The sequence below is a fragment of the Microtus ochrogaster genome, chromosome 1 (genome assembly GCF_000317375.1).
Source record: "Microtus ochrogaster isolate Prairie Vole_2 chromosome 1, MicOch1.0, whole genome shotgun sequence".
NCBI classification, from domain to species: domain Eukaryota; kingdom Metazoa; phylum Chordata; class Mammalia; order Rodentia; family Cricetidae; genus Microtus; species Microtus ochrogaster.
In genome coordinates this window covers 25,722,464-25,745,794 of record NC_022009.1, presented here as the reverse complement: position 1 = coordinate 25,745,794, position 23,331 = coordinate 25,722,464, and the positions used below count along the sequence as shown (strand labels likewise).

The 23,331-nt window shown below is 45.0% G+C and overlaps 1 protein-coding gene across 23 annotated transcripts in view; it reads right to left on the bottom strand.

Annotated features, from left to right (window-relative positions):
* The window catches only part of Nrxn3 (neurexin 3), a 1,572,781-nt gene that overhangs the window by 1,497,408 nt on the left and 52,042 nt on the right, over positions 1-23,331 (bottom strand). For 20 of the 23 annotated variants that reach the window (XM_026780462.1, XM_026780453.1, XM_013355697.2 and 17 more), the window contains exon 2: positions 3,985-5,371. In XM_026780462.1, the coding sequence (XP_026636263.1) occupies positions 3,985-4,693 (709 nt within the window). In that variant the 5' untranslated portion in view covers positions 4,694-5,371. The remainder of the gene's footprint in view (positions 1-3,984; positions 5,372-23,331) is intronic. The other 3 variants (XM_026780405.1, XM_026780420.1, XM_026780422.1) reach the window with 1 other exon arrangement.

The window sequence follows — 23,331 nt, the reverse complement described above, 5'->3', positions numbered from 1 at the left end:
TTCACCCCAAAAAGAAGACAGTGTTCCCACTACCCCTTTCCCTCAGGCCCAGGTCCCCCACATCGCCAATCTCTGCTGTCTTCTCCCCTTCTCTGATGGAATCAGAATAGAACATACAAAGAGATGGGTACAACTCTGTGTTCTTCCTGGGGTGCAGGGTGGACACATTCTGGAGCCACTGAGGCACGTAGAGCCAGAGACGTCATGGCACAAACAGATGGACCACAAATGACATCTCTAACAGGCCCCTAGGAAGGCCACAGGAAGCTGCAGGAACCCACCCAGGGGCCCCTGCTTTCAGAACTGGTAAAGTACAAAATAGACCCTCACATGATCAAATGTCAGGGTCCATCAGCAAACTGGGGCAGTTGGGTGCGTAATACAAAGCACCCTGATTTCTTTTCTGTGGTGTGTGTGATCTGATGAGAAAAGAGGTGTGGTTACTTGTGCCCTGCCCGCTTCACACTCCCCCTAGGGAAATGGCAGGCCTTTGTTTCGGCTCTTTACCATGTTGTATACGTGTCTCCTCAACCAACGCTTAGAAAGTGCTCTGATTTCTCCCCCTCCATATTTTACAAGTGAGTGTTTATGCTTTCTACCCCAAATTTCACAATGTGTGGAGGCAACATGAGTTTGTGACCGTCTGCAACGTAATATTGTGACTGATCAGACATGATGACAATTACTGGGATCAGAGAGCTTCGCGCCATCCACAGTAAATCCCGTTACCTCCCTGATATCTGTGTTCACCAAAACATTTGGGTCAGTCTGTTTTCAGGCTAGCTAGCTGTGAGTTATCACAGAGTCTATTTGCTCTGCTTTCACTGTCCAGAAGAAATGTGAAATTTGCAGAAAGGACAATTGTTAAAATATACATATTGCATGTAAGCATTAAAACAATCAACTGCATTCAAAAATCTATTCTGAAGAAATTCCACTGAGGACTGAATAACATACATACAAAAATAAAGAGAAAGGAAAATTTATACATATACATATACAAATACACACACACACATATACATACAGTGTTGATTCTTCCTGTTGAAAGTGCTGATCCAAACCTGCCTGGAGGAAATGAGTTCTTTTGAAACACACACACAGTGAGAAAGGGAGGGGGCGGGAGAGGGAGAGGGAGGGGGAGAGAGGGAGAGAGAGAGAGAGAGAGAGAGAGAGAGAGAGAGAGAGAGAGAGAGAGAGAGAGAGAGAGAGAGATGCAATTATAGAGAACCAGCAAGTTAACACACTTGCAGATGCCCTGGTCCCTCAAAAGAAAGAATGCTAGCTTTCAATATAAGTTCTGAGAGCAGAACAGATCCTCCGGGCAAATGAGAAAACAAGTGATCATGTCAGCGTCTTCCGGCAGAACGTTCTCCAATGCCAAGAAGCTGTGGAGCATCAGTCAGTTCCGGAAGGCACCTGCTTGTAAGAAGCCTTTTAATATTCCAACAGCATGGTTTTATGTGCTGAAGTCAACGCTGGTCCCCTTCTCCACCAATTTCCTCTCCTATGAGTTCAATGAGGAAAAATCGAAGCCGACAAGGACGCCCCACCCTGTAACACTACAGTAGGACATTATCATCTACAGATGTGTTGAACCCTTTTCATAACTACCTTGTGAAGCAAGTGGGCTGGGGACCTCAGGAGGGATATGTGTGTGGGCCTAAAAGGATAATGTGTATGTCCAGAGTCTCCTTCTCCTAAGGTCCAGTCACAAGAAGGGGAATGAGAACGCTGGCCCGGTAGAGGACAGAAGCAGAATAGTGGGGAAATATTTACACAGGAGCCCATGCACAACCTGCAATGGGGCCTCCTACCCAGCTCCCAACATGTCAGTCTCCAACATGCTCCACCTGTAAAATAAACTTAGTTTTAACTTAAAAAAAATTAATACAGCTCCTGGTATGTAAAATTTTACATCAAACATAACTTGCTTTATACAGTATGGACCATTCCCAAAATGTTTTAGGAACACCCACAAATATAATGTCAAAAACAAATCCTAAAGTAGGCCCTTACCTGAACAAAGGGAGGAACATGATACTTACCAGGTTCCACTCTCTTGTCATAGCAGCAACAGTCCAGTGAGGGAAAACTGTTCCCTCCTAGTCAAGAGAATGAAGTGTCTGGCCTGGATTGAGGCCTGCTATTCTGGTTGGGCAAGTCAATAATATGACTAAGAGACCACCCTTCAGAGTGGCGGAATTACCCCTGGGAGGCAGGCTCACCATTAACTGGAATAACCATTTCTTTCATGAGATGATCATCCTTCCTAAAGGAGCCCTGAGCGCAGCCCCCAGGAGCCACTATGAGGTCCAGCTGGGTCCTTGAACCTTTCCGAGGACTTCAGGCACACATCTCTCTCCCTTCTCTTCTGCCTTTCTATTTCAGATCCTAGTCCTAGCCTAAGTACGCTTCCTCTGGCATTTTGCACTTCCTTATTCTTTCTTGAAAACTTCCCTCTCTACCACATGGCTGCTTGTTCACTGTGTGGTTGGCCTCCATGCCAGATGATCCCGAAGGGCAAGGTTTATTTCCTCCCCCTCTGCCACTGGGAAGCTGCTGAGATTCACAGCTCAGCTGCCATTTGTTTGTTTTGTTTTTAATCTAATACAATTTTCCTCAAGTTCTCACTTGAGCCCATTCTTAAATTCTTTTATTAATGAGACCAACAACCCAAAGAGAGACCCTAATTTCTTACATCACTCTGACCTCTTTGATCCGGTGCCGGGGGATTCTTCCCCTTGATTGTACATAGGGATCATATGAGAAGCCTTAAAAACAGGGTTACTGGGATCCCACCCCACCCCCACCAGAGATGCTGGTCTAACACGCCTGTGTATGACTTGAAAGTTTCTCAGTTCCCCCAAGGAGATCTCAGTGTTCAGATGGGATTGAGAACCACTGATCTTCCTTAAAGAATGCCACCACCTCCATGAAGGGGCCCAATGGGTTGACAACACAGAACATCTCAAGAGTGAGGGCCACCCATCGTGTGTCCTCACATCCTACTCTCTCAGGATACACTCTTGTCTTACTAATTCTCATAAGCTTGATCACCTCAGCGATCTAAGCCCGTAGTGACTGCAGCAGGCCAGGCCAGGGTTTATATTTTATTTGTGTTTGTCATATTGAAATACCAAACGGAAGTCTCTCTCTCTCTCTCTCTCTCTCTCTCTCTCTCTCTCTCTCTCTCACGCTCTTCTTCTTCCCTTCTCTCCATTCCTTCCTCTCTCCATCCCTTACTCTCTGTCTCAAGTTGCAGTTATACGTAGGCAGTTTTCTAGTGTAGTTTGAGGGATTCCACTGGACAGGGCTCTGCAGCCCCATGGCTATTCACACATACCTCAGTATATGGAGCATTCAGGAAAGGAAAACCCTTTCTAAAGAAATAATCTCATTGCTAGAACAAGGACAGAAGGCTCCCAAATGATTCCCCAACTGCCTTCGAGGTGCCTTTCGTGGACTAAGGGGCGGCATAACAAGACTGAATTGTAGCAGGGCCCTGCACAGAGCCTACAGCCCACCCGTCTCCATTCTCTGCACAGGCACTGCTTAGGCTAACTAATGAGGAAGATGTGATAAGGACTTTTCCCATCCACCCACGGGAGTCTAAGTCTCCAAGAGTCAGGAGCGGCGGAGACAGCCACCTTGGCAATCGCTCTCTTCTTTCTCATTCTGTGCTAATCTCGCTGAGCTGTATCCAGACTCTGCAGTCAGCTCCGCCAAGGCCTTTGAGTTGAGTCAGGACACGGCTGAGTAGCCTGCTTTCCCTTCCTGCTGAGATCTTCTGTTTTCCCCACTGAGAGCAAGGAGATGAGTTTCTACCACCTCCTCGGAGAAGGAGGCCCAATTACATAGCATACAGCTGAAACTGTACTTGCATATAGAGCTGGTTTCTATCCAGCCCTCCCGCCTTCACCTAACCGCTCAGTAGAAGGATCTATAGTGGGAGAGGAAGTTGGGGTTGCCGGAAGGTCTTACCTTCTGAGCAGAGTGTGCCGCCATAGCCAGTGGTGGAACAGTCACAGGTGGGATGGCCATCCAGGAGGAAGCAGATCCCACCATTTTCACAGGGACGCTCACCACAGGGTCCCTCTGCTTCTAACTGGACACCCTGGCTCCCCAGAAGCCGCGGCTCTGAGTTGCCGTACTTGAGATCCAGCATTAATCCCTTAAAGCCAGGCATGTTCTGTACTCCATCGAGGGTCAGGGCAGAAGGTCGGATGTCAGCAGGGACGCCACCGAGGAACAAGTCGCTGACCACATCCATGTAGGGCCTCTGAGGTTGTAGCTCCCCAGACTGGCCCTCGCCATCAATCACCAGCCCAGTGCGCAAGCGGTCACGGCTCACCATGAGGAAGTGCCAGCTGCTATCGTTCACCTGCTTGTTGGACAACACGGCTGTCTCAGCGCAGTCCATGCTAAAGCGGAGCTGAACTCGGCCATCCACCAGAGAGAGGCAGAGGAAGTCACAGACACCACCATCATCCAGATACAGGAGCAGCCCAGTGGATACGTTGGTCTTGAACTGGAAGCTCAGGTCACTGCGAGTGCTTGCATCCCAGCGCAGGTAGCGGGCCCACTGGTTGGGGAGACCCATGAACTCCAGACCCAGGCAGAGCCCAACCAGGGAGCCCAGGAAGATGCTCACCTTTAGGGTGAAGAAAACCGAGTGGAGGGTAAAGCTCATTGTGGCTGCTGGGCCAGAGCACAGAGGAATAGACGGGCCAGAGAACAGTCCTGGAGGTGGGAAGCAGGGGGTAGATTTTGGTGATAGAAAGACAAGGCGGTGTACAGAGAACACACAAGAAGAGTACACTCAGGAGTGTTTGGAGGGTGAGGAAGAAGGAAAAAGGCAACAACACAGCCCTAGATAGGCACACAGGCAAGAAATCCAATAAAGAGGCAGAAGAAACAGAAAGGGGATGTTGGGTAGGGCAAACCAGGGGCAGGGGTGAGGAATAAGTATCTTTCTCCAAGAAAAGATCTCAGCTATCCAGGTGGATCCGGAGGCCTTGATTCAAGGAGGAGAAGGAACTCAGGGTAGGAATAAGCCTTCAGCAATGTATTCCTCCTGTCAAATGTTCTAGCCAGGGAGCCCAAGATCAGGGCTAGAGCCCCAGGCAGTGGCGGAGGAGGAAGAAACAGTGAAGCAAGCGAGCCAGGTATAAGGTGGCCCAAGTGAAGGACCAGTGTTAAGGTTCAATTGTCTAGCAGAAGCAGGCTCTGGGAAGGGGAACCACAAGCAACTGAATACTCAGGCAGAGTGGGGCCCAGAGCAGAGCAGAAGCAGAGTCAGGCTTCATGGTGCTGATCAGAGACAGCGTTGCCCATAGCACAGCTCCCAGGACTCCAGAGAAAAGACCTGCTGGGGAAGAGAGATAAGAGAGTAAGATTAGGGCTAAGCACCATCACCCCAAGGCACCATGTCCCAAGGCACCATCATCCCAAGGCACCAACATCCCAAGGCACTAACATCCCAGGGCACCAACATCCCAGGGCACCAACATTCCAAGACACCAACATTCTAAGGTACAAACATCCCAATGCACCAACATTCCAAGACACCAACATCCCAAGGTACCAACATCCCAAGGCACCAACATTCCAAAACACCAACATCCCAAGGTACCAACATCCCAAGGCACCAACATCCCAAGGTACAAAGACTGATGGAGTATTGATGCCAACCAGGCAATTCTAGATACTCCTTCAATGCTAGGTTCTTCACACAAGACAAGGACCCAGTTCTCCTGTAACCAGGGCAAGACCCTGAGCCCAGCTCCTAATGACACACTTAGTTTTTCCAATTGTAAAATGCAAATATCATGCAAAGTCCCCAAAGCTATATCAGCACACTGTTTTGAAATAGCCAAAATTGAAGCATTAACATTTTGAAACATCCAAATACCCATATGTAAGGTTTACTTATTTATATATTAAAACCTTTTTCTTTTTCAATTTTACAATCTACTACTTAAGTAGAAGAGGCCTAAGACTTTATATTCTAGAAAAAATATATACATGAAAATCAGGAGAAGTAAATGAGTAAGCAAAACAGCCTACTTGTCTAAACAAATATTAGGGGAACCTTCTTTAAAAAACAAACTTTAAGATAAAAAAATTTGAAAGGCTGAGTTTGGATTCTAGTTCCTGTACATAAAATATAAAACAATATTCCTAGCCTATTTCCATTTCTACTTAATAATTTGAAAAGTAAATAAAATAATAGCCCCTTTCCAAGATGGAGAGAAAAATTAGTGAGGTTTGTGTAGTGTGGTCCCAGCATAAACTTTGTACATAGTAAGGGGTCAATATATATCGGTGGTTTCTTTCTTATTTTCAAAATGAAAAGGAATGGATAGATGAGGGGTGTGTGTGTGTGTGTGTGTGTGTGTGTGTGTGTGTGTGTAAGACAGAGAGAGAGAGAGAGAGAGAGGAGTAATGTATACATGTACCATATTGAGAAAGATTAAGAAGAGCTAAGAAGTGTCATAGACAGAGTGAATTATTGATTATGACTAGAAAGGCAGCAATATCCATTGAACTTGGGACCTGGTTCCTGAAAGAAGCTGCTGATCTACCTAACCAAGCTGGTGATTTCTCTGTTCCAATAAAGGAGTCAGTGTAATGGCCAAGGACTGTGCAAGCATTGGCTTATTCCTTGTCACATTTGATAATTCACAGTGGCTCTCTGTGAGAGCATTGCAGTTAATTCTATTTAACTAATAACATCAGCAAAGCTAGACAGTTCCCCTCTTTGAAAATGAAGATGCCATCCCTTTAAACAGGGACAATCTGTATCCACAAGAGCCTGATCAAATCCATCATCAGAAAATTCTTGGTCCTATGAAAGGATTTTACCCAAGTAGTATTTCCTGGAATGTGGCATGGGTATCCCCATAGACTTGAGGATGTGGACATAGGAATATATTGATTCTAACTTGAAGAGGTGTTTGCCAACCATCGAGAATTCAGGATTTCTTTGTGTGTGTGCTTATTAATGTCACTTTGGTAACACAAAGTCAACTACATTCACATCACAGCTATATGTCAATATCATAAACATCTTGTCTGTGACAAGATAAAATTTAGCCATACAAATATTCATGGGGAACATTCCAGAATAAAAATCAATGCATAAGTCTTGAGTCTAGCACAGGCTGGGACTGTTGGAGTGGAGTGGGTTGGAGGTATGAGGCCTAAAGTGGGTTAACAGGAAGTAAAGGTGGGAGACTTGACAGTCTCTAAGAATGTGACCAATGTGTTGAATGAGACATGCAAACCAAGTGAAAAGGCAGCATTCTCCATGAGAGAAGAAATTCCAGTCTACCTAACTCTAGCTCGTTCCAGGCACCACTGGGTCAGGGTAGCATAAGACACTTCCGCACACAAAGGCATCAGCACTAGTGGAGGACAAGTGTACTTCAGAGACAGTAAATCATACTAGAACCAGATTGTTTGTTGTAGCAACACCCTGGGGCCTGGGAAAAGAACAGCTTGACCACAGGACACTATCATAGAACAGGAGCGGTGAAACATCTACACAAAGAATAAACCATAAAACAGTTCAAGAGCCACTCTAAGGTCCTTGACTTCAGTTCCATGCAGAGGCTTCAGCATGGCCCCACTGTATACAAAGACAACTCCTGAGTACTCCCCCAACTTTTCAAGATGCCAACCCCAACTGGTTCTGGAGGATAAAACAATACCTGTGTAATTGTCTGTGGGAACCCATGAATGAATGAAGAACGAAAATGTCCAGTCGCACACACCTGTGAAAGAGGATTGTGGGAACTTACCCATCCTCTTTTGTGGTGATCATGCTAATCTATGTAGATGAGCCTCTGCCTTCAAGCATCTTATCCTTCCTTCTCAATCAGATTAGCATTGGAAACACCAACATCCCTCAAGACTCGACACACTATTGACTGTCCACATTCTCTCCTAAAGCTCTCGTGTTTCTTTCTTGAACTGGGGACATTACCATACATGGCCTTTGAGAATTTTCCCAAATGTCCAAAAGCTGTCTATGACCTTGTGTTAGGTATCCAAAGCCTCTAGCCAGCTGCTGCCAGCAATTACCCTTTAGCTTTCTTCAGCCATCTAGCAGAATGTGCCTCTGAAGAAATTCTATTCCCTCAAGAAACGGGACAAAGGAAACCAGAACCTTCTTCACCCAGTCAGTCCATGGCCACCCACCCCCAAGCCACAGGTCAGCATGGGCAGCTGGGAACCAGGTGGGTGGTTCCAGAGCCCACAAGGAAGGTTGAGGGTGATACTGAAGTTCCACACACTTATCTGCTGTGTGGGAACCAAGCAAGAGAGGGAAAGTGAGTGACATTATCTAATTGCCAGCTAATTTACATAATTATCGAACGGCACAGTTTTTATGTTGGGTGAACATCTTTGCAAATGTCTCATATTCCGGCTGCTTAGGATGCAAGGGAGACCTCACACAACTCTGACATGTGGGCTATTCGCCACAAGGATGGTTTAGAAGATTTGGCTGCCATTTGCCCTCCCCACCCACTCCTTCCCTTCTCCAGTGGCCATGGGGGTTTAGTTGAGCTCGAAACAGACTCAAGAGCTATGACAGTGTCTAGAACTCAAATGGCTGGGAAGGCATGATGATGTCCATCCTCTACCCAGCCCTACAATGCCCAGGTATTTCAATCTTTCCTGTAGAGTCTAGAGCCTTCTTAACTGCTTCTTAGACCCCTTACTAGGACTTCAGAGGCTATCTAGGGACTTTATGTTGGCTCTGATCCTCAGTTGCTACACCTTTCATTCCACAGGTGAAAGATTGAAACCACCAATCCCAGTTTATGTCATTCCAATGAGATTCATTTTAATCTCAGATCACACAATCCAGGCTAGCCCGTTAGAGCATTCCAGTCTCCTGCTCACAGTAAATAGTTTCGAGATAAGTCTGCCATCCTAACTGAGTCAAATTAGAGTTAATGGGGGAACTTTAATTGGAATTATTGGGGACATGACCCTCTTAGTCTTTCTACCATTTAGTTAAACTCTCAAAGTCAATATATAGTGACAAATACCACTCTTATTATTAAAGATAACCTTGTCTATGTTGAAAAAATAGAAAAGTAAAAGCTAAAAGAGGCATAAAGGCAGATTTCATTGTCTGAAAATATAGATCTAATGAGGCCTTAAAAAGGAGTGGGTCCGAACACTTTCTTTACATAAACCAAACTAGGTTTGAGATGAGGCAAGACCAAGGGTCCTGAAAAATACTATTCTGTTAATACCGGGCTATCAAAAGTTCTTAATTTGGCAAACTTAGCAAAAGCTTCCATTCATACCGCCCCATCTGTATCTGAGGGAACTTTCTGTGGTTTGAGACTCACATCCTGCCCTCTCCCTGATATAAGGCTCTGGATCCCCACTGCCCATGATCTTGGACAAAGGCATAGGACTCAGCAAGCTGTTTCTCTTACTTTGAAGGTAGATGGAGGTTTATTCTTACTCCATACTCTCAGAAATGAACTCCTTCAACTAAATCACAACCACTCCCGCCCCTGACACTATACATACTTCAATACATATGTAAGGCCCTGCTGCAGGCAATGAGGGCCAAGGCACAAATTCGGTCTAAGACCTGAAAGCAGTATAGAGAATAATGAAGAACATGAACTTCTGAGTCAGGCAGAGCTGTACCTTAACCCAGATTCGCATAATTAGAGGCACCTAACACTGGGCAACTCCTTTAAGTCTTTGTGTGTCCAAGAGAGGGAAGAGCTTAATAGTATTTACCTAATAACTTAATTTTGAACTCTACCAATTGTAAAGCTGTATATGCACAGCTTTGAAAAACTGTGATGATACGTGTAATAAAGCTAGACACTTTTCAATCCTCCTAACTTCATGTCCCTACTAAGTAGATACCAACAGAAATGTTTAATATGTTCAAAGACATCTGAGAAAGCTTGTGGCCTTATTCTCCACAGCAGAAGACCGCCACACTTCCATCTGTAGCAGAAAGTACATATAAATTTTAATTTATACAGGCAAAACACTATCCAAACTTGAAGGTGACTAGTCTTCATTTCTAGACGGATGAATGAATGGATGAATCTTATATGCATAATGTCGAAACAAGTACAAGGCCCATATTTTGTTTATACAAACTAGAAAAGAAGCAAAAATGTTTATTCTATGCTATCAAACATCAGATCAGTGGTTACTGATGAGAAAAGAGGAGAAAAGGTGTCAGAATTCATTTCAGGATCTGAGAGATGCTGCAGTGTGCTCAGTGTGTGCAAATTCAGACAGAGCACTGCCTTCTGAGGCATGTGCCTTACTACCTGCATATGTCAATAAAAAGCATGCACTATACATACTGCCTCCAACATACTATATGCTAATCTATCCACTTTTCTATGTTACCTAGAAAAGAGGTTTGCTTTTGTTTCTTTTGTTTTGGGGGTTAGTTTTGTTTATGTGTTTGTGGGGTCTATTTGTGTGCAGGCATGCCCATGTTTGTGCATACCCATATGCATGTGTATGTGTGATGTTCATGCGTGTAATGTTTGTGTGGGGGGAGGAGAGGGTTTTAAAGAAAGCTATTGCTGCTTTCTGCTTGGAAGCAGGGACTCCTTACACTTTCCAGGATAAAGCCAATCTCTGATCCAGGGAAGCATGAACCAATATTGATCCACCGGGCTCGGCACCTGCCCCTGTCTCTCTGTCTCTCAGTCCGTTCACATACTGGCCCTCCCTTCCCTAATTTGTCTGTTTGAGAAAATCTCTCAACCTTCTACTGTTACATCTACCTGCTGAACTACTTCTAGATATGTGTGTGCGCGCACACACACAAACACACACACACACACACACACACACCAAGTTACTCCATTTTAGAAATGTCTCTGCTTCCCCTTCATATCAGGGAAGGGACAAGAGTCCCTAAGGCTCTCAACTCTAATCTGTCAAATGGACTTACAGAAAAGGCAAGTGTTAACACTGGAAAAGGTGACAGACATAGAAAAAGAAAAGAAACTTTTCCTTTAGCCTTGAACTTTAACATTATTGTTATTATTATTGTTATTTACTTTAAAAGTAACTCCCATAAAAAAACAAGAAGTGGTGAATGGAGAGATAACTGAGTGGTTGGAGCCCTTCCTGCTCTTCCGTTAAACCCAAGTTTGTTCCCAGTATCCAATTCAGATGGTTCCCAATGCTTGTAACTCCAGCACCAGGGACTCAGACAGCCTCTCCTGGCCTCCTCAATCACCCACATACCCACACTCACACAGATGCATACGCGTAAATAAAAATAATTAATATTAGGATAACCTCCATTCTGCCAGAAACCCTAATCTATCACAGAAGAGATACACCAGAGTAATATGTGAGCCAGAAGCCAATCGGCTAGACGAATTTCTCTCAGTAGGAGGGAAGTGGGGTTTACTAACTAAGATGTGGCACTGGCTGAAGAGCAGAAAGCAAAGAAAACGGAACCTGCCCGAGAGGCAGACTGAGGAAGGAGATCGGGTCACGTGCAGTCCTCATTTTTTTCAAGTGTTTGGAGGAAGAGGAAGGAGCCCTCTGGTTGCCAAGCCAGTACTGGGAGTACCCAGGGCACTGGGAGCACACGGATGAAGCTGCAGAGATCCCAAGGGATCCCATGGTAGGCTCGCACTGCAGCCGATGTCTAATCAAACAAATTCAAATGGAGATGATGGAAGGTCATACAACTGGATCCTCCAATATAGTAAGAACAGAACATAAGATTTCTAGCTACGTGGCAAACAAGAATTCAGGAGTGAAATTGACCCAATGTCTCATTCACATGTATGTGTGTATGAGCGTGCGTGTGTGTCTGTGTGTGTGTGTGTGTGTGTGTGTGTGTGTGTGTGTGTGTCTGTGTGTGTGTGTGTGTCTGTGTGTTTTGTGACAGCCAAGAAGGGCAAGTGCGATTTAAGACTACAAGAATGGTAGGTAAAAGGGAAGATGGCTGTCTCTGACAGCCTGGTGCCTCTCACTGTTTTTATTTTAAACTCCACTCTTTGGGAGAGATGTGTGTAAGTAGAGGGGTGGTGAATGGAAAAAGATTTTTTTTCCCATTTTTATCTTTTCTAAACCTCGAAACACTCATGTTCCAGATGCAAGGATGAATTTCTTAAAAAGCAGTTCAAGCCCTGCAAGGAAGTTCCATGCTAATACAGAAGAAAGCCATAAACCTAAACAATTTAAGTTGGAGGGCTAAAGGGCAGACGAGGCAGGCTGTGAGCATGAACTGGGCATAGCACGGGCAGTCTCTCCAGGGTCCAATATAGAACACAGAGCCGTATGGAGTAGCGTTTGCCGACATGGGCTCCACAGCCAGACAAATCCCAGATATGATGCTTGATGCCTGTGTGACCTTGTGCAAGATGCATGGCCTCTCAGTGTATTGATGCCGATATGAATCCTGGCTATAATAACAGAGCACACACTTAGCTCAAGTCTACAGCGCTCAGCACAAATAGAAATCCAGCCGCTGTCCGATGCTTCTATTATGGTTAATGTTTGTCCTCAGCACTATTTCAGAATGGCTAATGTGGTTCCACCTGGCCGTCTCAGGGACAGCAGTCAAGACACTGGGCTCCTTTTAAACATATCCCAGTGTCGCAGGCCATGTAAAGAGTCATTTCCTGAAGGCTGAGGGAGAGTCCAGTTGATAAAGTACTTACTACACAAATATGATGGCCTGAGTTTGATCCCCAGAACCCACATAATAAATTATTGGCTGTATGCTGCATACCTGTAATCCCAACACTGAGCAGGAGGATTTTTAGGGTTTGTCAGCCAGCCAGCCTAAACTACCCCTGTCTCCCCTCCCAAAAAAAAAGATAAAAATGAATTTGCCCAAAGAACATTCATTACTCACGGTGCATGTACACACATATACCCTATATATGCACAGGTGCATACACACGTAGAGAGTCATTGTGGAGTCCTCGGGAGTCTTTGGAGATGGCAGGATTGGGGGTTTACAGAGGCAACCATCAGCTGCTCAGGCAGGTTCAAATAGGAGACTGAAGCATCCCTTAAAGTGGAAAAATGACCATGGTTCCCCATTGACCTTTGGGTGGAGGTCAGTCTAGTCAGTGGCAATCTAAAAAGCCTACTTATGTCTTGATCTTACCGGGATCTCCAGATGAACCAACTTTCCCTGACCTGGAAAGGGCTGGACACCTTTTGGGGGTTACATTCAGTGCTAGGTGGGTGCATACATGGAGTCTAATAGAGTCCAGAGACAGCCCTGGGCTGGTGTGGCTGGTGAGGCTTCTGAGATGAAGAAAGACTGGCTTTCATGGAAATCTGAAGGATGACAGAGCCAATGGGTAAGAAGTCTAAACCAGGTGTAGTAAGGCACACTGGCGATCCCAGCATTTGGAAGTCTGAGGCAGGAGAATAACCATGAATTTGAAGCTATGCTAGTGACACATAGCTAGTCCTGGGCTAACTAAGGCTACACAACATCTTGTCTCAAAAACAAACAAATGAAAGAAAGAAAGAGAGAGAGGGAGAGGAAAGGAGGGAAGGGAAGGGAATAGGAGGGAAGAGAAGGAGAGGGGAGGGAAGGAGGAAGGAAGGGAAGAGAGGAAGAAAAACAAAAAGTTCTGGTTGGTGAGAGAGCACTGGACTGAATGCCAGAGTCAGTCTTTCTCAAACTCTGAAGCAAGTCACTATAGGAGAAACACGCCTTTGCAGGTGTGCCTCCCGTGAAATGGGGGATGGGCGGGTCAACGGTCTAGGATGCTGTGGACATCAGAGACCACACAAAGCAAAATAATAATCATATCTTCCTACCAGGTCTTGGCAAGCTTCTAAGGTTTAGAAAGAAGCAAGTCGTGGCATTAAACTTGTCCCCACAGGCCACCACATTCCATCTCCAACCAGAGCCCTGAGCTGTCGGAAGACACAGCAGCTAATTTTTCCTTGCAGATCACAGACCTTGAGCCTTATAAAGTGCTAATGGACTCCCCAGCACCACCCCACAAGGCAGCCAGAAGCCACAAAAGCTGGGGTCATCCTCCGAGCAGCCAACTCTCTTCTCTTGTCCCCTCCTCTGCTTGCCAGTGGCCCTCCCCAGCCTGGTGTTCCCAGCCATGAGTTGGAAAGCCATCTGGCTGCTAAGAGAGTTAATAATTTATAATGAAGATAATCACCCTTCAAGATCCTCGCCTCTCGGGACCATTAAAAAAGATTCAGTCGAGAGCCCGTGAGTTCTTTACACGAGGGGATGGGGAAGGGGAACCGGGAGGGCTAAAAGAGAAAGAGGGGAAAACGGGAGGGAAATAACAGGGACAGATAAGCTCGCTGCTTAGCCGCTCCTTCTCCCTGCAAGAGGGTGGGGAGAGAGGGCAATTACTCCATCCGAGAAGACTATCGTACCCAGCTTTCACGGCACCAGCCCAGCAAGAGTGCAATTTACGGGTCTTTTCTCCTGGCCAACTCTCTCTACACAAAGAGAGAAAAAAAAAAATCAAACGAATGCAAGAGAAGGGGAGAAAGACACAGACAAGAGAAAATAAGCCTGCCTAGCAATTACGTCTGGGGCTGCTTGGAGGGCTCTCTCTGTTCTCTTTCCAGGACACAGTAAAGCTCCCACTGTGTTAATTATTCCCATTATTTGACAATTTCTCTATTAACAAAGCAAGAGGTGCCACAGCTGGCAGGGGGAGAAGAGAACGGACTGGCAGAGGTTCCGGACAGACTCAGGCTATAAATGCCCAGACAAGGCAGGACAGATCCCTGATTCACCCTGGGTGGGGATGTGGGGCCTGGCACACCACCCCTGCAGCTGTGCCTCAGACAGGTAGGATGCGGAACATAATACCTGCAAGTTAGTGCATGGGGAGAGGAAGGCAGAGCAAAGGCAGGGAGTAAGGCGGGGACACACACCCACAAGTGCCGTTTCCAGAAAGTTACAACTAGGGTAAAGCTTGAACTTGGAGTCCAGGTGTCTCCAGGCAGCTGCTAAGAAGGGAGTGTTACGGACAAGTATTCAGGACAAGGCTAATCGTAATTTGATCCTCTCATGATTTTGGAAATCCCTGGAAAGGCTGACAGTCTTCTGACATATACATTTTACAAACACAAAAGCAAAACATGTCTCACCCTATGTCAAGTATATTAATATTTGAAGTCACTTAGCCCTGGTCAATTAATGATCAGACTATAGACCTGCCTTGGCTAAGGAAGTCACCAATGAATATCATGAGGCAACCAGACGAGTCTACATTAGGAACTACAATTATCCTTGTTTCAGAGATGAGCAAAAGATGCTCCCAAACTATAATCAAAGCTAATACAGGACAGATCACAGGGCCTCGCTTCCCAGACAGTGGTGCTAAGAAGGATATAGCCACGAGCACCCTATCCACTGCACACTTGTAAACTTAAGAACAAGGCCATTGCGAAGCTCATCATTCAAGTGCAGTAGAGGTCACAGCCATTGGGGACTTGCTGAAGAAAGTATCATTATCCTTGCCCATGTGTTTATCACTCTGTAAAATACTGTGACATGAGAGGTGCCATCCACAAGGAAACAATGAAGAATGGTCTTAATTATACCTGCAAAGACTAAGCTTTCTCCCGTTGGTTTAGAGCCAAGATGCTGCCCTAAGGTATCTATTAAAGACCTCATAAGAAACTGAGTCTTTAAGCACTAGTGAAAACTTTACTATGAATGAATTAATGAATGAATGAATGAATGAATGAAATCTGCTCCAGGGTCCATGCCAGACCCTCTCCCAATCTGACATCTCTGGTTTGCTGTCTTCAGACTCCCTAGTGCCCCCTGATAATTTGATAGGATATTCTAAGTTTGGCCCTACAACCCAAGACCTTGCTGCACCCTAATCAATTCAACCATGCAAGTATTTTTTTTTTATTCCTAAATAAGGCGCCAGGATTCTAATGGGGCTCCTGGAGTCATTCTTTGCCCCGTACACAGTCTTGCCTACACAGCTATCAGGGTAACTGTTGGTTTGTTTACATAGAAAGCATTTTTTAATTCAAATTCCTCCAATGACTTTTCAGCCTGCACAGACTGAAATCCAGAATCCTCCAGTCTGGTCATTCTAATCACACCTACTATTTCTCTAACCCTTGTTCAGTGTCCCCCAAAACATACCAGCATCTAAGTATTGCTAAGTCTCGCTAGACACAACCCAGACTCAGAGCCTTTGGATTTACTGTCCCTGCTGTTTGGGATGTCCTCCCCAGACTTTCTCATCCCTGCTCCTTGTGTCCTCCCAGTCCCCACTCCTGTCTCCTCAACTGAAAATGCCTTTGCGGCACTGGTGAGCACACTCCAGCCTTCCCTTCCTAGCACTTCGTAGTAAAGCTCTATCCTGCCACATCTCCATATCCTACCGCCTGCCTAGAAGCTAAGAAGAGGTGATGCAGGTAATTGGATCATAGCCCCAGCTCTGCTCAGAAAGTCACCATATAACAGAGAGAGGAAATCACAGGAGAGGTATCTAAATCAGAAAGTCCTCTGGTTAGCTAAACCCATAGCAAACCAATTTAGAAGTCCATTATCAGCAGGTAAAGAAGGCTGGGCGAGTCAATTAATGACTGCTATTACTGTCACCATTACCACTATTGCCATTGGTGTCATCATCAGCATCATCATAACCATCACCACCACCATCACTACTTCTTCCCATTCACACTATGATTTCAGAGTGTGAATGAAATCGCACCTTTTGCTAACTAGTCTTTTTCTAATCCAGCCCTTAACTCTTGGGACTTGCTGTCTCTGAGTGGGATATTAGTAAAAATGATGTAAACAAAGGCTTGAAAGAGATCTCTTAGTCTGCATGTTCATCCTTGCTCCATCGCCACAAGAACACGCCCAAGTTTGCCTCCTAGATGGCAAAAGACACAGGATACAATTAGGTCACCCTAGTTACCTTTGCCAAGGGTTGAGCTCTGTTAGATTCTAGATCTAGAATCATGGGGTAGCCAGAGAAGGAAAGATAAAATCCTTAGCTCCAGGTTTACTATGAACATTTACAGTGGGTTAAGAGGAATAGAATTTCCAAGACCATGACCCGTTCAATGGGTTTCAACTTCACTTTGGTAAGGCTGTCTCTTCTTAAGGCCCCCACCACACACAGTCACAAGATAGGTCCCTAGGCTTGATTGTGTGCCATGGTCAACAGCCAGCACAGCTCTCATGGGCTGTGAAAGGAAAGTCTACAGCAAGCAATGTCCAGTAAAACCTTGATAGGTAGCAGCCAAGGAGAAAACAGCTAAGAAGTAGGAAATACATACAGCAATGATCTCATAGGCCCCCTTAAAAATAGTACATGCTAATGTGTGCAGCTTAGGTCAGCAAATACAAAACATTCTCTTGCCTATCCTTCATAAAGTGTTAAATTTTTATCAACTCCTTTTACCAGTGAAAAAAACTGAATCTCAGAGACAGAACACCATTTGGTAAGGCAATAATATAATTAAATCTTAAATTCAAGCACTTGAACAATAAATAAGTCTCATGTTTCTATTTTTACATTGAACTGATAAGAATTGTCTCACGGATATTTTTGATACAACTTATAAACATGTGAATGGCCTTTTCATTTGCCTACAGAACACTCCACTAGTCTATCAGGTGCCTATGGAGCCTCAGGACCCTTCTCAAGCCAACAGTGTTGCCCCTGCCACAGACATTCATTCCATGAATTAAAAATGGCAAGAAGCACATGAAATGCAACCCACGGGTTGATCCTTCAGCAATTAAATGCACTTGGACGGTGCACAGAGGACCCACCTACGCCAGATTCTTCTGGTGATGAGTGAGTATGTGACAGCAAAGCCCCTAAGCTAGGGCCGCTAATTCAGCACTAAAATAACTCAAAGGCAATTTCCACTGCCTTCAGAAAACAAAGAACTTCAACTCCATCTTTCTCTACCATGTCTTCATTTTAGTTAACAGGAAAAGAGATTTCTAATTTTTAAAATAGAAAATTAGTATCTTTTTTTAAAAATCAAGGCTCAAAAAATTAATGATTCTACCTGCATGGCCTCAGCTTGGGAGGTCTAAGAATAATGCAGGAATGTTTATGGTCCTTTGTTTATGATACATTATTATACAATCAAGACTAATACAACCTGTAATTTTGCATTAATTTTTCCCACCTTACTTATTAGTATCTATTTATAGCTCAGCTTTAAAAATGTGCTATGCTTGAAAGATAACACAACTTCATCTGTTAGAAAAAAAAAACCTGTAATTCCATCTTTCTGCCAAATCTGACTAGATACGCATTATTCCAGAGTAGATAAAAAAAATCTTCATACACTTCACACTGATACAAGTATATACCTACACCCCCCACACACCCACACACCCACATACATGGATGCACATGAGCACTAAAAAAGTGAGAACCTTAGAAAAGATAAAAGAGTCAACAGGTCACAATCTCCACCTTATTCAACAAAATCTGCATTTACACAGTGATTCAACAAACCTCTAATAAATTTGCCCACCAGCCTATAAGGTCCCAGAGTTCAACACACTCCAGACAGAGCTCAGCAAGACAATGGAAATAGTTACATGAGCAACAATTATTTTGGGAGTGGATGAATACCTAAAGAGTAGGTACTTTGACTTCACTAGGCCTCGGGGAAGATATCCTAGTTGAGGGAATGCCATGAATAGAGACAGGAAGACATCAGCAATCCTGGGGTGTTCAGGAAGCTATTCTACATGGCTGGGATGCAACGTAAGGGGAGAGAGAAGAATGGGGGAGCACGTGAAACTGAAAAGCTCTGTTGGGAACAGAATTCTCAAGGAAGGCTCTGGGTTACAAACTAAAGCGTCTTGGGGAACCATTGAGAGGATTTTAAATCAATGAAATGATGGACACGGTAGGTTCTAGATGGTCGAAGGGATGGGATCCTGTTTGGAAAGGGACACATGATGACACAGAGAGAACAAGGATACAAGGATGGGACTGTAGCTCTTATGGGGCAGATAGGAAAGAGGTCTGCGCTTGACTTCCATTTTTCTTCCTTAACCTTCCAGGGTTGTTTTCCACACACCTCAGCACCCAGGCTGGTCCCCAAACGGAGGCTGTGTTGAAGCTAGGGAGATAATCCAAGAGATAGAAAGCAGCCAACCTTACAACCTGTGCTCTGCCTTAAATCTGCCTGGTTTTGAGAACTACTGATCCTATCCTGTTCCAGCCATCCTAACCTCTAGGATGAACACATCCCTATACAACTCAGTCTTCTCGCACCCAAATTTCCCCAAGCAGATAGATTCCTGGATGCCTCAGACCCTTCCCAAAGTGCAAGGTTCTCTGAAGATACTAAGTAAAACAAATGTTTAGCAGGTTTAAGCTAATCCTAAAACCTTAGAAGATTCCAACATCATCAGAACAAAAGTGGAACCAGACATCTGAAGTCACTGAATGCTCTAAAAAGAAACCACAGCATCTTAAACACAGGGAAAAAAAAACTCTGAGATGTGATTACATTTGACACAAGTGCATCCAGGAAGGTGGGATGGGGAGGACCTTCAAAAATTTCTATAAGGATTGAGTTACCAGAATCAGTCTAAACCAGTGGTTCTCATCTTATGGATCATGACCCCTTTGGGGTTGAATGACCCTTTCACAAAGGTTGCATATCAGTATCCCGCATATCAGGTATTTACATTATGATTCATAGCAGCAGCAAAAGTTATGAAGTAGCAACATATTTTTGGTTGGGGTCACCATAACATGAGGAATTGTATTCAAGGGTCACGCACAGCATTAGGAAAGTTGAGAACCACTGGTCTAAACCTTGATTTCCCAAAATCTGCTCTTTAGAAAACCAGAGCCACAAGATGCTCTAAAAAAGATGTGCAGCCCTAAAGGGATACTCCTAGAGGGGCTCACCCAAGGCTCAGGGATCAAAGCAGCAAGAGTATAAGAGCCATAGGCAGCAAATGACTCTAAGGGAGCACTGTCTCCTGCACACAGCAAGGTAGCCGCACAAATGAACTCACAGAGGCTGTAACCACATATACAAAACCTGGAGAAGCCTAAGCCATACCACACCCCTGCAGTGGAGAGCAGAGCTAGGAACACAATTCTACTCCTAGCCGTAAAGCTGTTAATAACTATTAGCTTCTGAGAGAGGGAGAAGCAGTTTTGTCTACGAGTGTAGCCCTGGCAAGTAACCATGCTCCGGTGGAAGACCACACATCCAAGAAGGATTAGTCTTGAAAGATTTTTTTTTCAGATGGACACAAAGTTGGAGGAGTAGATCAGGGGGTGGATCTGGGAAGAATTGAGGGGGAGCAAAGTGAATATGATCAACATGCACTGTACAAAATTCTCAAAGAACCAATTAAATTTTTAAGAAAAGAAAGGGAAAAGAAATCTATTTGCCTGTTGTAAAGAACACAATGAACAATAGATGTGGAAAGTTCCAGAAAACTCTGGAAGAAAAGGACTCTGATGGTCCCAGTCACCCGCCCCCACTTCTGCTGGTAGACAAACTGAGGCTTGAGACCATACAGAGTGACTGGCTTCTCGTTAGTCACTGTTCCCAAAGCCGCAAGTGCAGCTAGGGGACCATCTGGTAAGGGCTATGTCTCATTGCAACAAAGGCCTAGTCATCCTGTTTAAAATTCAAGAGGTCCCTAAATATTTGCTGAGTGACATTACCAAAGAAAATTTGGAGCTCTTTTTTAATAAAGATAGATTCAACAGCTTATGAATTTTCCATCATTTATTCATTCATTCATTCATCCACTCAAGCACACTCATTGATCACTCTCCCGCATGTTCTGTGTGAGCTGCTAGCCTGAGGAAAGAGCTAGAACTGAGACAAGCCAGGATCTCCTCTCCAGGAGCGTAGGGCCTGGTGTGGGAGGGAAGAGCAAAAACACTGGAAGGGGGTGACGGGGTCTGAGAACAGACAAAGGTTGGAGGTGCCTCACCCCCATCTATCCTTCTCCTAGGCTCTCCTTCCAAGGATGATGCAGTTCTATTACTGTATCTCCACTTAAACAGTTTCCTTCCCACACCTACCCTCTCACTTCCTTATTCATAGTGCAAAAAAAAAAAACACCCTGTCAGAGTAAAAGCAATTACGAAATCCCAAGTATAGCGGGGAGCTGTGTGACCACCTCTCCCTCTCCCTGGAAACATCTCCTGGGAAGGAGCATCTGTCCTGGCCCCATGAGTGCAAAAAAGCTGCGTACTCAGGGCTCCATCCAAGCCCATGAGGGACCTGATCTCCACAACACCTCCCAAGCAGTAAGCTTGCCAAAGACTTGACTTTGGGTCCACTTGAGCTCTTCTAGAAGTTGTATGCATCTGTGTGCATACATGTATTCATGTATGTATCTGTCTTTTGTCTGTCTGTCTGTCTGTCTGAAGGTCTGTGTTGGCTCATTTTATTTCCAGTGCCAGAACTGGTGGGGCTCTCTGACCCTCCATAGCCAACTGTTTCCCCATATCTTGTCTGGACTCTTCTCTTTGACCCTCCTAGGATCCCTGCTGTTCACATTTACCTCCACATAATAGAAAATAGGGTTTTTTTTTTTCTAATTAAATGATTTCTTTGCCAAACACTCTCTGTCAGGTCCCCTTAAATCTCAGTATGAGAGCTATGTAGACATCACCCTTTCTTTTACCTTTATTTGAACACCCTGTGGTCACCTGAGAGCCCAACGCCACCTATGGCCCCACTTCTACTCCTCTTGCAGGCTCTGACCTACCACCTGTGGCTAACTGGTGGTAGTATTAGTCAAAAATACCACTCTCTATTCTTGCCCACCTGCAGAAAGCTGTACACTTCCTCACACTCGACTTTGGGCTTGGTCACATGATTTGCTTTGGTCAAAGAAATGTTATCAGGCTAGTAGGCACGACACGGCAAAACGTTTGAAGCATTCTTGGCTATGTTGCACTTCTGCCAGCGTGACTGGGTCTGTCCCCAGAGGTGAATGACCAGCCGTAAAACCCAACCGTGACCAAGCTAAAGCAACCCAACCCCATCCAACCTACACAAACTGGAAGGCCCCTTATCTGTAAGCCAATCAATGCTTACTATGGCGCACCAGCAAGACTTTTGCAGTTAGGTTCTGATAATTGAAGGATGCATGATCTAAAATCTCTCTTCCACATCCACGGGGATATTTAGTTGCTGTAACTTCCGTTCTGTACCCTAACACTTACTGTACTCAATGTCCATGTGTTTTAATGCCATGGCTCCTGTCACCTATACTCTATAAACTACACCTTCATCTCACTCCAGCAATAACTCCTGACCTTAAGCTCTCCTAGAACCATTTATCATCTAAAAGCCTCTCACAAACATTTTTCCATTTCCCTATAATCCTCCTCTGTAGCCTGCAGACAGTCATAAGACCCCAACGCCTTCACTCACATAGTATATCATGTTTTCATGCCCTCACTTCTTACCTAAATGGAGTTCCATGGTTCTCTCACCCCCTGGTCCTCCTCCTTGGGTAAATCTAATGTCAACATCCCCCTGCTCCACAGCAATGGGCCAGTATCAGAAACCATCAGCCAAACTATGCCAGTGAATGCAAGCGTCACTTTGGTCCTCTCTTACCTCAGTTAGTCACCAACTTGTCACATTCCCCCAATCTCTCCTTCTTCTTCAGATCTTCCAAACCCTTTCCACCTTGCTCACCCAGCGAATGCTGTCAGGGGCCCTGTTTTGCTGGGAAGGCCTTCTCAGAACCCTCAACTTCTTTCCTTCCCTTCGGCTATACACTTTCCATGCACTTACCTACTTGTCTCCTCTCTCAACTAAAAATAAGAAAAAGATGAAGTGGTCCCTTCAAATCCAACTTCCCCAGCACTCTCCTCCCAAGCCCTCCTACCTCCCCAGGCCCTCATCCTAGCAACAAACACTTCTCTGAACTCTCTGCCGGCTCCACTGACTGCTTTTCCACCTCACCCACTGCTCAGCAGCCTGCCAATAACCTGAAAAAGAAACAAGACTCTTCCCTCCTCCTCAGGATATTCTCTGCAATCTTTTCCTCTATCAAAATTCATAATCTCTGAGATTTCCTTTCTATCCCTGCCCTCTGCATGCTGGCACCTATACCCGGCATGTCCCCATCTCACACAGCTTTTCTCAAAGTTACCAGAGGCTTGTGAAACACTCAAACCAGTGCAGATGTGTGTGTGTCCTGCCCACACCCATCCTTCCTGCTGCCGTCTCACTCCGGTTCCTTCCTTCCACTTCTCTGTGTGGTCCTCCTTCCTCTCTGAGTGTCCTTGAAAGGCACCCCCTCTTCTCTTTCCACTTTTGGACAACAGAACCCCC